Source organism: Stylophora pistillata, chromosome 3, assembly GCF_964205215.1.
Source record: "Stylophora pistillata chromosome 3, jaStyPist1.2, whole genome shotgun sequence".
Lineage (NCBI taxonomy): Eukaryota > Metazoa > Cnidaria > Anthozoa > Scleractinia > Pocilloporidae > Stylophora > Stylophora pistillata.
Window position 1 is genome coordinate 2,255,906 of NC_142521.1, and position 14,811 is coordinate 2,270,716.

Below are 14,811 nucleotides of genomic sequence, written 5' to 3' on the forward strand. Positions count from 1 at the left end.
AGTACTTCTTCGCAGATGTTGGCGATGTTGCGCAATGCCCGGGCTATTCTTGTAATTTGCATTACGTTTGTGTTGCTTTGTGCAGTAGAGGCCGTGCAAAACGACGGAGAAGGCGCATGCTAGTATTTCTTTGGCTACACGGGAAACTGATATCCGAAACTGAAGCAGAAAATGCAATGGACAGATGAAATTGTGTTGTTCGTGTCAAAACTTGAGATTAAAAGTGTTGGTAAGAAGTCTCAAGTATTTTGTTTTTTTTAAAACTGGAACAAATTTAGTACTCACTTGCACCTGGAATTCTTTGTGGAGTTATCTTCTCATTCCTTTTACCCATGTAACTGATCGATGTTTTCTGATTTGTATCCTTTTGTCTAATTAGTATTTTATTTGGCTCTCAAACGGGTACACTGTAAGCTAATTCCAGTCAGATTTTTCTCTCCTTCCCCCACCTCCCCTTGCTGTGTCATGTCACTCGTCCAAACCCTTCCACCCGACCAATATGGCGACCGAATATTAATATTTGGCGCGCTGAAACACAAACTACCGCCTGCTGGAGGCAATCCTTTGCATAAACGTTTATTTCAACAGAGCTCTTTTTCGTGCCGATATACTGGCTTCTGCGGTGGCCCAGAAGGCTCAACGCAAACAAAAAATATACTGCAGCAAATAAAAGATATACTGCAGCAATTAAAAAATATACTGTAGGAAATAAAAAATATACTGCAGAAAATAAAAAATATGCTGGAGCAAATAAAAATATACTGCAGCAAATAAAAAAAAAATCATAACACAAGAAAAAAGGACCGCAGCAGATAAAAAAATGCAACGCAAACAAAAACTACTGCAGCAAATAAAATGTGCTACGCAAACAAAAAAAAAGAAAACGCAACCAAAAAAAGTTGGAACGCAACGCCAAGGAAGACTGGGTAATAGTTCTTAGTTTCCCGCCAAAACGGCATGAACTGGAACTCGCATTTGGTTATGGACGAAAGCGATCTGCGTAGGATTATAGAAAATTACTTTCATCAAGGGTATGAAAATAGAGTTATCATCGATTTTTTAAAGTAGCAGCATGGTACCAGTACTGTCATGCAGAACATGGTTTGGGAAAGGTGAACAAGCAAAGGATGTAACGAGTGTTGGCGGGAAACTAAGAACTATTACCCAGTCTTCCTTGGCGGTGCGTTCCAATTTGTTTTGTTTGCGTTTTCTTTTTTTTTTGTTTGCGTTGCATATTTTATTTGCTGCAGTATTTTTGTTTGCGGTGCATTTTTTTATTTGCTGCGTACTTTTTTTCTTTGGGTTTTGATTTTTTTATTTGATGCAGTATATTTTTTATTTGCTGCAGTATATTTTTTGTTTGCGTTGAGCCTTCTGGGCCACCGTAGGCTTCCTGCCATGATACGCTCAAAATTGACCAGCTGTTTTGATATTAAAAAATCAACGATGTTATGATTACGCCCAAGTATCCCCTCAGCTTGTGTTATCTCGGGTTTTTACGGGATTCCACGGGACCGAGACGAAAACTGACGTCACAAGTTTTCACAGCTCATGCGCTCGTCTGGCCAAATGGAAGAATCAAATTGATTTGTTTGGTTCGAGAGTTTTTAAGGGAAATTTTGTCCATGGAGAATTTGAGCTTTAGTTAATTGAGCACTATCGTGGCTCAAGAAATGCCTAATTCGGAAGAGGTAAGAAATATGTTACATTTGTATTAGATTCCTCGTAATCACGCGTTGTAAAAACGAAATTCAGGCGAGACGTGTCCTAAAATTTCTTGTTCTTTCGTGTCTCAGGGTTTTACGTTTGGGGATTTCACAGCTGAAGAATGGGAAAAGTACTTCAGTAATTCAGCAGCCCAAATCGGAAATATACCACCGGTTGAGGTAAAAATTAGCTCAGTAGATCTCTTAATTATGCGTACGTCGGGGAAATTGTGTTTAATTTCAAGGATTACATTGCAGGTCGAGACAAAATTTACTCACGCTTTGGTTTTCGATCGTCTCTCGCATTGGTTTCTTTTTTGTTTTACTGAGGTTTTCTATTTTGTAGTTTCTCTTCGACTTCGATTACTCAGATCACGAGGAACGAGGCGATGATTTTAACGGTACCGGTATGTATCTAATACTTTTGTAATTTACCTTCGCGCGAGCATCCTGACTCGGAAAACGAGATTATTTCAAAAATATACATCGACATTTAATTTGCGAGGCGCTACTGGTTGATCTTGAGAGATAATGAAATTAGCGACTTATGATTGTGATGATTGTTGGTCGCAAATATGAGCAATATTCTGGCTCGTCTTTGATATGCCGGAAGATGAGTTCAAATTTAAAAAATTGGTGTGATATCGAGTTTGTGTAGTGTACAGATCGAAGAGGATCTGAGAGGGTGGGGCACAGTGATATATCGAAATACAATCAGTGATAATGGTTGTAAATAGAATTCCCTTGTCAAGTAATGAATTTTCCTATAATATTGATCACTCTGTTATGTGCAGACAGTGACAATACCCACTTCCTTAGTTTGTTGAAGGTCAGGGCGATTTAAATATATATTTTGTTTCGATTTTTTCTTACTACGAGAAACTGATGAATAAAACAGATTGTAACCAATTATGCCCAGCAAAAAGTGCAGATTAATATCTCTGTTATTTCAAGTGGAATTAAAAAGTTTTCATCACAAGCAATTATGAAGTAAATGTCGTGGATGGAAAGTAACAAATTTATTGCTAAGCTCAGGTACATGTAAACTTCAGTGGTCCTGTGACACCTATGAAAGGTACAAATTTATTGCGAAGCTTAGGCACATGTAAACTTCAGTGGTCCTGTGACCCTTATGAAAGGTACAAATTTATTGCTAAGCTCAGGTACATGTAAACTTCACTGGTCCTGTGACCTCTATGAAAGGTACAAATTTATTGTTAAGCTCAGGTACATGTAAACTTCAGTGGTCCTGTGACCCCTATGAAAGGTACAAATTTATTGCTAAGCTCAGGTACATGTAAACTTCAGTGGTCCTGTGATTCCTATGAAAGGTACAAATTTATTGCTAAGCTCAGGTACATGTAAACTTCAGTGGTCCTGTGACCCCTATGAAAGGTACAAATTTATTGCTAAGCTCAGGTACATGTAAACTTCAGTGGTCCTGTGATTCCTATGAAAGGTACAAATTTATTGCTAAGCTCAGGTACATGTAAACTTCAGTGGTCCTGTGATTCCTATGAAAGGTACAAATTTATTGCTAAGCTCAGTTACATGTAAACTTCAGTGGTCCTGTGATTCCTATGAAAGGTGGAGATATACAGACTGTTAAAGAATTACATTTGATTGTCATTCTTCTGAGAACTTCTTGGTTACTAGGAATTAGCATTCACACAAGGTTGGGTCAAATACCTTCCTCCACATGCCTGTATCGTATATTAAGAGGCAACAGTCTTCTTCATTTGGCAACAAAATTGGTTATGTGATGATATCCATTTTGCACTTAAACTTTTTTGTTTACAAATTGCATTTTGACACATCCACATCCATTAAACTGTTACTTCTTCAGATCTGTTTATTATTTCCCTTTTTTATTGTGCTTCACATTGTAATACTTTTTTTGTACAATAGGCTTAACTCTTTAATTCCAAAGATCTGCTTGTTAATTCTCCCCTCTAGCTGCCACTCATCTCCTTATAAATTAATTGTGAGAATATGGTGTTAGATGAAGATAACATCATCTACCTGTTTTGAGTCCATGGGAGAACTTACAAGTGATTGAGTCATGTACTTCTGACCAGCTTAATTGTTTGAATATTGTTTGAATATTCCATGCATGACATAGAGTTTCAAATTGGTATTGAAATATTGTGATATTTGGCAAGTTTTTTTTCGTGTTAATGCTGAATTTGCTGATTTTTCTTTTTGCGGTATTGCTGTGTTCAGAACCTCCCCTAATGTTCCCCCTCCATGTGTGATCAAGACATAATTTCTCCTTACAATATGAATACAGCAGACAAGTGATGAGAAAAAGAAAAATATAAGGTAGGGTATTCTTAGCAGATCCCATTCCAAATTCTCCAAACTAATATCATAAGAAGAAGTGTATGGCAGACATAAAAGGAGAATTAAATATGAGATTTAGGGAGTTAAATGGGTTGATATCACTGCCATATCCATATCTTAAGGTAACATCATTTGTTTTCCTGTGTGGCAGCTGGTGACACCTCAACACAGGTCTCATCAAGTGACAGTTCTGCGGCAGCTAAGAATGTCACAGCAGGTCTTGAAGACTCAGGTGTTGAAGTGGGACAAGAAAGTGAACAGGAAACTTCTCCAGGAAAATTGGTGAGGACAACAGCTGGTGTAGGTGATACAGTAGCTCGTTCACCAGAAGCAAAGCAGAAACAAGTCACGCAATCATCAGATAAAACCGTCCAAAGTAGCTCTGAACACTTTGTGTTTTGTGGAAACAGCAACAAAGAGCCTGAACAAGATGTGACAGAAAGTAAAACTGAAAGGTAAAGGAGTGGCTTCAAATTCTATGAGGCATAAAAAATATTCAGTTTTGATTTGTGTCTTCTGATGCTTGAAACATCAGCTGTTAAACCTCTATGAGGGCCAATTTACGTTATCAACTTAGGCAATAAAATGTCAAAAGGAGCCAACCTTTTCCACTCAAACTTCAACAAAGCAGCCAAGGAATTTAGGATATTTTTTGTCCTTTTCTATTGAATTGGCATGGCATGTATTCAGTGAAATTTTTCTCATGTTAAGTAGAGAGTGCTGTGCTCAGCAAGTAACAAGAGGTGTTTGATATGCTCGCCTGGCTACCCTAGCATCAGATGTGAGTTGAAGGTTTCTTTGCTTCTCCCTCTGACATTGAGGGTTCTATTGTTTTCATCTCTTGGCAAGAACCAACACTGTAAATTCTGGATTTTTCTGAGAACAGAGGGCTTAGAAAACTGCCTTGTTTATGTTGATTGCCACATATAGTTTTTTTTTTATTTATTTGTTTATTTTGAAAATGTTCCATTCTTTATAGAAACATGTGCATGGGGATTAATTGTTAAGTAATTGATGTCTGGATCCAGGGAAACTTTTAAGTTGAGAACATTCACAAATACATGTATTGTTTACTGAAGAAGTATTGTTTTATTTTGCAGTCCCCCAAGAACTTCAGCACCTGATGTTGACAACTTCCCTCCCCTGTCATTAACAGTGAACACCCAGAGAGCTGTGGAGAAGACGGAAAATGAAAGATCACGCAAGCGTCGCAAGAGAAGAAGGCAAAGAAAGAGGTCTGGATCTGTGTCCAGCTCTTCTAGTGAATGTAGTGAAAAAGAAAGGGCTTCAGTTAATTCCACTGGCTCTGGTTCAAAAGGAAAAGCTGTTGTATCTTTACCTACTGCAGATAAAGTTGCTGTCAGTGATGTCGTGAAAGAAACTTCAAAAGTACATGTAAATGTTTTGAACTCAGCATTAAAGGAGCAAAAATCAGGTGCTGTTTCTACCACAGACAAAAGAACAGCTGTACAGAGGAAAAGCACAAGTTCTTGTGATGGGGACACAGTTGAAGAAAGAAAGAGTTCTTTATCAACAGATGGCACATCAAACAGCCCTGTTCACAGCGACACAGACATGAAAGTTACAGTTTCCATTAGCACTATACAAGATACCCTAAGTTCTACTCAGACTTGTAAAGTCCCAGAACAAGAACATGAAGGTCCCATCCCAGTGAATCAGAGTGTAAAAACAAGCAGTACAGCAGAAGAAATCACTTGCAAAAAAGATCAGCCTTCAAAGCCTTCATCATGGGCAGACTTGTTCAAAAACTCTGCAAAACCATCATCTGGTATTGTAGTTAAAACAACAAGTCCTGTTGTGAGAACTGAAATGCAAACAATTTCAAATCTTAAAATGACAGAAGATGCTACATTACAAACCCCAGTTAGTGTGGAGGAGGACAAGTTTGCCAAGAAATTTGCAGGTAAATACTACAAAAGATTCTGTCAGCCTGTCTGTTTTTTCTGCTTGTCTGTTTTTTCTGTTTGTCTGTCAGTCTGTCCATCAGTCTGTCTGTCAGTCTGCCCGACAGTCTGTCCATCAGTCTGTTTTTCTGTCTCTCTGTCAGTCTGTCTGTCGATCCATCAGTCTATCTATCTATCCGTATGTCTATCTGTTTATCTTTGGTTGTCTTTCTGTCTGTCTGCTTTGCAGTCAGTCATTTTCCAAGTAAACATTCTTGAACTTGATGTGGTTGTACTGACTTTCCAGTGTTTTCCTCAAGGGGACACCAAGTATGGACTGTAAGTGTTGCACTGTTTGTGTGCATGTGCGTGCGTGTGTGTGTGTGTGTGTGTGTGTGTGTGTGTGTGTGCGCATGTGTATGTGTTTGACAATTGTCAGCTGAATGTTACCAGTATGTAAAGTTAGGCTGTAATGAGATTGTGTATCTCATAAAACAAAAAGGATGTGAAGAAATTCATCTTGAGGTGTAGAATATAACTAAGTTTAAATTATGCATCAGGACTGAAGAAGGAAAAAAATTTTTCCAAAAGTGCAATGGCTAGAGGAGACTTGAGTTCTGATGCACATTTTCATTTTATGGGTTTATTGTTACTACTGACAGTAAGTGAACTGAAAGGTCATCATAACTGAGAAAAGTAACACTTACCTTGTAGACTGAGTTCAAACATTCCTTTGTGACTTTTTTTAAATTAATATTTTGCAGAAAGTATTCAAAGACAAGAATTAGGATACATCCAAAAACCTTACATCCCAAGAGGACTGATCAACCGAGGGAACTGGTGTTACATTAATGCTGTATCTTTTCAGTTACACTAGGAAATGTTTAGTTGAACCCTTTACACCTTATAATCAGTAGCCATATTCTTTGTGCTGTACATTTTCTTTGGCACTGACATAGAGAATTTGTTTAACAATCATTTCTTTCATTCTCATGGTTTTAATGAGTGATTCGGCAGAGTATAGCTATAAGGTGAAATAAGCTACTTATCGCCCTTAGGGGTTTAAAGGTTGAAGAGGTCCCACAAATTAATTAGATGAAAGGCAGAATTCATTTCTTTCTTGATTGCCTCTGCAATGTCTTTTTAACTCCAGATTGGATCTCATTTGTATTGAGAACAGCAAATGTTTTTTTGTCCTAAACTGTGATCAGACTCTTCAAGCTCTGGTGGGGTGTCCACCATTTTTCAACCTACTGAGGCAGTTGCCTTTATTAAAGGAAAGAGGTCCAACATCAACACCTATTTTAGACAGTCTGTAAGTGAAAATGTTCTCCTCTTGTAGAGGAAAACTATTTCATCAATAATTGTTAATGACTGTGAATATGTGAAGTGCAGTTTTCATATTCATTTCTTAAACCACAGTTCACATATATGATTTTCATATAGTATTCACAATCATTGATTCACCACTTCATGGGTTCATTACAAACCAACAGAATGACCAGCTCTCAGTTGGCTTGTTAGCCCAGTCAATAGGGCACTACACCAGTATTGCAGAGGGCATGGGTTCAAATCCTGTACAGGCCTGAATTTTTTAATTTTCAGGCCTTATTTTCACTACTGTTTAAATTGTGTTCATTACTGCAAATATCGCTTTCATTTTCAAAAATTGTTAAATTGGCAACCCTTCCTCAGTTTAATAGTTTTTCACCTTTAAAACAATTTTTTCAATTTTGTAAGATGGGGAGTGTGATTTATGAGGCCAGGATGTTCTGCCCAATATTAAGCATGGCTGCCTTTTCCACAATGTGTTCATGCAAAACAAATGTACTTGCTAACCAGTATACCAAAGCAAGGAATAGAACCCAACTCCATTTTCAAGCATATTTTTGAAGATTATGAATATTTTCCTTTTACAGAATAGTGTTTATGAATGAGTTTAAGAACACAAAGGTTAAACCAGGTATGTGTGTACGACAATTGTGATAATTGTTTTTAGAATAGTGCCATAAGTGAATGATCTGGGCAAGCAAGCTCACTTTACATGTTGCAGCTGTCATATCAGATTTTTGATCTTACAAATTGCAGTTATTTTGTATATTATAACAATGTTTAGAGTTTTGCATAATCCCCCTCATTTTAATCATCACAATCCTTGAAAATCATACTGTTCATAAAGAAAGAATATTTTACTAAAGTATCCTCTTGATTGGTACTCTTTATTCTGAGTGGGTAATTCATGTTTTTTTGTTGTTGTTGTTTCTTTAACTTTTAGGTGGCAGTTCTCCTTCTTCAAAACCGGAGTTTAACACTGGTGAACAATTTGAACCTGTCTATGTATACAATATGCTAAAAATAATTCAGAGCTCACTCTCAGTCAAGGTGAGTTTATATATAGGAACAAAGTGATAGTTGCTTAAAATTCTTATTTACTGTTTTTTCTCTTACGGTCCTATTAGTGTGAAGGGAAGGCAAAGTTGCATAGATGTTTTAATGGGAAGTACCCCTAACTGGGTTTAGACCTTATTGGGCAGGAAACACCTGTCCCTTCTCAATTGCTTGGTGTCCCGAACTCTTCTCGCTGTAAACTCTTGCCTTCTTTATATCAAGAGATAGACAGATGGTCTAGAAGTTTAGTGAGCTTGCTTTGTGAAGAGTTAGAACACAGATGTGTCATGAATCTAAAAAAAGTTTTTTTCTCCTCAACTATGGCCACGGAAAGACAAAAACAAATAAGCAAAGAAACAAATGGTCCTGCCCCAAAGAGAATAGATTGGTCAAAATCTCTTGCTTAGCCACGTAGACTTGTTGAATAAAGGCTGTCCACGCCGTTTTTTTCTTGACAAAACTTACAAAGAAAGTGATCACAAACTATGTATTGTTTAAGAAGGGTGTTGCAATTTGTTGAACTTTCTTGTAGGGTCGGCAAGAGGATGCTCAAGAGTTTCTCAGCTGCATTTTAAATGGATTACACGAAGAGATGCTGCAGTTTGCAAAGATAATATCAGCACCATTGAAAGGTAAAGATTTTTTTCAGATTCTCTCCTCGTTATTCCTCTGACTGCAGTAAGTAGCGTTTGTATTTTACCAGTAGTCTCTTATTGTTAGTGCTGCGAGTGTTGGCGCGAGCGTTTCTTTGCCGCTGCTGCGAGAGAGTTTGAGCTCAGCGAGAGTTCTGCGAGAGGTGTGGATGAGACCCCTCTCGCTGTCTCGCCTCCAACTCTCTCGCGGACAAAGAAAGGCTAGTGTCACAGGGGTGATAGGGAGGACCTGCTCGCTGGCTCTGGCCTTTGGTGAGTGAACGACAAAACTACTGGAACAAAAACTAGAACTCCATGTCAACGGATCATTTCAAAAGAAGGGTTTAAACTGTTTATTTATGTTTTTTAGCCCCAGAGAAAGATGTGCACTTGTCATTGAAGGCTAATGACTCGGTAGATGATGAGGAACTTTTCGCTGGAGAGCAGGGAGATGATGGGGACTGGGAACAAGTCGGACCTAAAAACAAATCCGTGGTGACTAGAATGGTAAGTGCCCTCCCCCCCCCCCACCCCCACTAAAAAACCCTTTTTAGTTTTTGTAGCTCTACTAGTCCTCCTGTAACTTACCGATCCTTCCAAAAGAAATTGAAATATCAAACCTGACAAACAAAACTAGGCAAGTAGTCAACTTCTCAAAATATGCCACTGAGGCTCACCTACCGTTTTTTTGACAAACCGAACAGGGGCCCCCCTTCCCTCCATCCCTCGATTTTAACGTTCCGGTTTGTACAATTTTTATCCTCGCCCATCCATGTTCTTTTATGTCTGTTACCTGTTTTTACTTCCCTATCCCCTCATAGTTGATAGTTATATCTTGTAGTTTCCCCTTGGCAGTATTCCTCTAAAGTATTGTATCTTCAAACTTACTATGTAAATTTCAGGCATTGTACTCGCAGTCGCTGATATCAGAGATCTTTGGCGGTTTTTTGCGTTCATCAGTTCACCAAGCTGGATTGAAGGACTCTGCTAATGTGGAACCTTTCTTTGAACTTCAGTTGGATGTGCAGGTTTGCTATTTACAGCTTTTGTTAGAAAGTGGAAAAGAGCAGTCCTTATCAGATTATCTCGCACAGACTTTTCAGATTGAGGAGCATTTTCTCCTCAGATTGAGAAGCATTTTCTCCTCTATACTCGATTTCTGAACGACAGAACTTTTCAATGTAACCTTTTCAATTTTTTTCAATTGAATTTCCAAAGCCAACCGATGTTGCATCTGTTTTGCAACAGAACTTTCCTTAATTGGTGAGGAAATTTTCCGCTAATTTTTCAACCGATCAGATGTAAAATGAAAAGAAATCACTACCGGGTCGCATGCGTTTTGCCGCTCTTGAAAACGATTACGCGGCCTATTTTTGGCTACTTTGAGTTCTCGTTGGCGCCATTCTTGAAAATATTGCCTTTGTTTTAGTTTGCTGTTGTGACAAGTTTGGTTTTTTGGTTTCGATTTGTGTTTGTGTTTGAGACTTCTGATTTTTTCGATGATCCGTTTTTTTGATAGCACACACAACCCACAATTCCTCCATTCGCTCCGACGAAGGGCTAACGCTCGAAACGTCAGCTTTTATAATCGTAACGGTGGCCAATTTACCATTTCAACTTTGTTGATATATTCAAATTATTTGGTATTTTCGATAGACTGTTACGTCCGTTGAAGATGCTCTGAAGAATCTGGCTTTGAAAGAAGAAGTACAAGGTTACACTTGTACTAAAACTAAAGTGCAGGTAAGAGTCAAAAGGAATTCCTGTGATTGCATAAAAGATTGGTAACTTTTGAACTTGGACGTCGTTTAAATAACGTTGCAGTTTTTCTGACATGATTGTGGTACAACAAATAAAAATCTGAGTCTCTGTTGAAGACTAATCAAGCTAACATGTCATTCGATGTTTCTTCAAGGTCGACATTTCCCGACGTGTGACCCTCGAAGGGCTCCCTAAAGTCCTCATCTTACACTTGAAGAGATTTATTTACTCCAAGTCTTGCAGCCAAAAGCTGACGAAGGTAGTCGACTACCCCTTGGACCTCACCATTGGGAAAGGTAAAGTCCATTTACAGAGCTCTTCTAAAGTAGTTTGAGACGATGGGAATGACTGAAAAAGCCAACCAAAGGATTTAGATAGTTGTCCAAGATAGTGGAAAATGTTAGACAAACAAGTTCGGGATGAGTCTATGATTTGAGTCATTTCGTCGAGGGAAAAAAAATTACAGAAATAAATGTTATTGAATTTAGTCGGTCATTGAGACAGTCTTCAGTCAGTCAGTCAGTCAGCCAGTCAGTCTTTCTTTGTTAGTCAGTTAGCCAATCAGTCGATCAGTCTGTCTGTCTCTGTCAGGTAGTCAGTCAGTCAGTCAGTCAGTCAGTCACAACCAGTCAGTTAATAAACGCTGATAGTTTCGAAAGAAACTGTTTGGGGCTGCGTCGGTGGGAGTAACGAAGTAATTTGGATATATCAATAAAGTTGAAATGGTAAATTGGCCTCCGTAACGGTTACAAAAGGTGACGTTTCTAGCGTTAGCCCTTCGTCGGAGCGAATAGAGGAATTGTGGGTTGTGTGCTTTTAAAGGCAGAAAATGGAGCTACGTTATTGGTGGGAACATGGCAACGAGAAAAACTCGAATAAATTAGTGGAATGAAAAGCGTTCGTTGATCCCTGTGGGATTTAGACTGCCGGTTTGAAAGATGAGCTTTTGTTCAAGAGTTTTACGGCTTTCCGTGCTACCTAAATGTAAGGAAAGACCGCAGATTGCCATATGTTGCCATATGTTGCTTAGAATAATGACTCTCTTTGAATAATGACTCTTTTTGAATAATGACTCTTTTTGAATGTCAGCGCCGTGTAATCGGATTTAACGATAATTATCGTCTTTGGTTTTAATAGAACTGCTATCCTCGAACGTAAAGAACAAGTACTCTGCTTCTCAAAAGACGTATAAGCTTTTTGCCGGTAAGTGGTGTCTTTCTTCGTTTTAGCAACCGAAATAACTGTCCAGCTTGGGCAGCTATCGTCTTTGAAAACCTTAAAAAATGGTTAATTGATTGTTCTGATAAGCCCTTAACCTACAGAAAATATTCAGAGGTGAAGTAAAAGCAAGAAAAACTTTAGAAAGCGCAAGAAAAGTCGAGTGAACAAGTCGCAATAGGTTTTAGTTCAGCAATGATTAGTTGAGATGATAGTTGGGCAAAGATAGAGAGAGCCTGGAACCAAACCAAATACAATCCTGCATTTCCTTTTTTACACATTTAAAAAAACTTTCGGGAAAGTGGCTGTATGGCTGGCGGCTTTTCCAGCTCATGTCAAAAAAGGTTTCCCCACTCTGTTGACGTGTCATTTATTTGAATTTCTATTTCAGTTGTATACCACCTTGGGAAAAAGGTTTCCCCACTCTGTTGACGTGTCATTTATTTGAATTTCTATTTCAGTTGTATATCACCATGGCAAAAATGCATGGGGGGGTCATTACACGAGCGATGTCTGTCACCCAACACATGGCTGGATAAGAACAGACGACACCAGGCTTAAAGTTGTTCCAGTAAACTACGTTCTTAAACCCACACAGGGAAAAGATCCCTACATGCTTTTCTATCGAAGAACAGACCTTATGCCTTAAGTTGGCATGGCAGGGAAGGGAAGGGAAGGGGGGGATGTCACTGGGAGAGGTTAGTAGCTTTAGAAAATTAAGCCGAGTTTACACTATCAAGATTTCCTTGAAAAGTTTCCGTCGTCGTTTGGGAGGGAAAACGTAACATTTTTTTGTTGATAAACATTTTATTAAGGAACACAGAACGCTTGCTCGTCAATATTTACCACGAGCTGGGAGATTTGTAATGGATGGAATTTTCGGAGGGAAATGCCTCTTAAAACAATTTTTTTCCCTCTGAATTTTGGTTGACTGATAAATTTTGTTTGCTCGTGTATGCAGTAAACGATGTTTGCTTAGCATTCCTCTTGCCAGGCCAAGGGAAAATTGCTTGTGTAAATTTGGCTGAACATTTTAGACATACTTGGTTATCTTTATAGCCGCTGGTCGGATCATGTTTTGTCACGTAATGCCTATGTGGATTGCGTAACGGACCAAGGAACGGCTAATTGGATAGCCTAAGAGTAGGATCAGATGATCTATTTTAGGCACTACCAGTAAACATTTAGGGTTACAAAACGTAAACGTACATTTTATCGATGGAACTTCCATAACACACTACGTAATTGACGTACATAACCATAACACAAGAGGTGAATAGTCGAGTTAGTAGGTACTAAAACAGTGAGATATAAATCACAAAAAGATGATTCCAACTCATTTATTCCTGCAACAATTACATTATTTTTGGGGGCAAATCCCACGCTAGTTGATCGAAGAATATCAGGAGTTTGAGTAGCCACTCAAAGCACTCCTTCAACGCTCTCCACTGTTTAAGCATATACTCATGAGGCTTGTCGTGGTCACAACCAAAGCACAGCAAAGCCCGCCAAGGTCAAACAAATTTTCGTTGTAATCTCGTTTCTCATAGAAATAAGGGACTAACGGAGACTTCTAAAGCATACTCGAAATATTGTTCCCGGTGAGCTTTTCAGCAAAATATCTGTTCCATATCTTCAAGAAAATATAGAATTAATTCACGGCGCTGAAAACAACCGGGTGCAAATACACTGAACGTATAATTTGGAGCCATACCTTCTTAACAAAAACTTCTCGAAAAGAATTGGAAAGAAGCAAAACCTTAGGTTTTAGGAAAAGATTAATATTATTCAGAGTCCTTTGAAGATACCACTTAAAGACAAGTGTAGGTTAAGTAGCGTGGGATTGGAAATGATTGACTGAAATTTATGAAAGAAAAAAAGGGCGAAGCGAGTGTGAGACAGTAATAAAATTATGATTCGTTGGTATAGGAAATGGAAATAGGAAATAAGACATTTTTTATTAGCTGAAGTGTAATTTCCCAAGTCAATTGTAAAGGACAACTGAAATTCAATTTAAAAATCACCATGGATAGTGACATGTAGATACGGAGATATAAAATGGAAGATGGCATTATTTTATAACTGTGGAAAGTACATCTAAGTGTTTGTAAACAATGTCGATTTAGTATTTCGACAAGGCTGTTACCTACAGCTTGAGGCCAGAAAAGGATTAAATCTTTGAAAGCAGGAAAAAGGATAAGATGTACTCTGAAACTGCTTGTCGAAGTCTTGTGGACGCTTGGAAAGCTGCTCTTATGAATAGAGTTCATCCTCATTAGTAACTAATTTCGAAACCAAATCGTCATGAAACAAGGATGTGTTGTGACGACATGGAATGAAGTGATGACTTCAAATCAAACATTTAATGTTTAGGAGAAAAAAACAAACAAGGTAACTACAGTCGCACACGTTCTTGCAGAGGTGAACAATTTTTGTGTAACTGTGGTAAAAGTTTTAACATCCAATACTCATTCGCGCCTGGAATTACAAACGAACAGTGCATTAAACACCATTTCTGGCAATCGCTAGTCCAAAACGAACATCGTGTCATGCGTGGAATTTTCACTGAGTTTGGCTAGTCAGCGCTATGATGGTCATAGTTTGAAAACAGAACCAAAAATTCGAAAGAGGGGTTTATATTTGTTGTAAAAACCTAAAAGTGGAGCAAACGTAATAAGCCCATCGGGAAATTGAAAGAGTAACATGCTATTAGTGCAAAGCTTTGCACCCTTCTGGATGGAAAGAAATGCATTTGCTCGCGGTTAATATGTGTTTGTGAGGTGTTGTTACAACTATTCAAACATTGATATTTGACTGAATAAATGACGCCTCTGAGACGTATGTGAACATGTCTCGTGT

General features: G+C 38.3%; 1 protein-coding gene across 2 annotated transcripts; it reads left to right on the top strand.

Annotated features, from left to right (window-relative positions):
- The first annotated feature begins 1,534 nt into the window (after window positions 1–1,534).
- LOC111327764 (ubiquitin carboxyl-terminal hydrolase 10-like) lies at window positions 1,535–14,793 on the top strand. Of its 2 annotated transcripts, none has more exons than XM_088754242.1 (16): window positions 1,535–1,691; window positions 1,797–1,886; window positions 2,053–2,113; window positions 4,201–4,504; window positions 5,150–5,973; window positions 6,718–6,809; window positions 7,165–7,268; window positions 7,873–7,916; window positions 8,229–8,335; window positions 8,874–8,973; window positions 9,344–9,480; window positions 9,876–10,001; window positions 10,630–10,716; window positions 10,889–11,030; window positions 11,872–11,937; window positions 12,414–14,793. In XM_088754242.1, exons 1-16 carry the CDS (start codon window positions 1,674–1,676, stop codon window positions 12,599–12,601), a joined length of 2,490 nt encoding a protein of 829 aa, XP_088610368.1. In that variant the 5' UTR covers window positions 1,535–1,673; the 3' UTR covers window positions 12,602–14,793. The 2 variants fall into 2 exon arrangements, with proteins under 2 accessions (XP_088610368.1, XP_088610369.1); XM_088754243.1 differs by having other exon boundaries at window positions 2,053–2,107.
- Window positions 14,794–14,811: the final 18 nt, after the last annotated feature.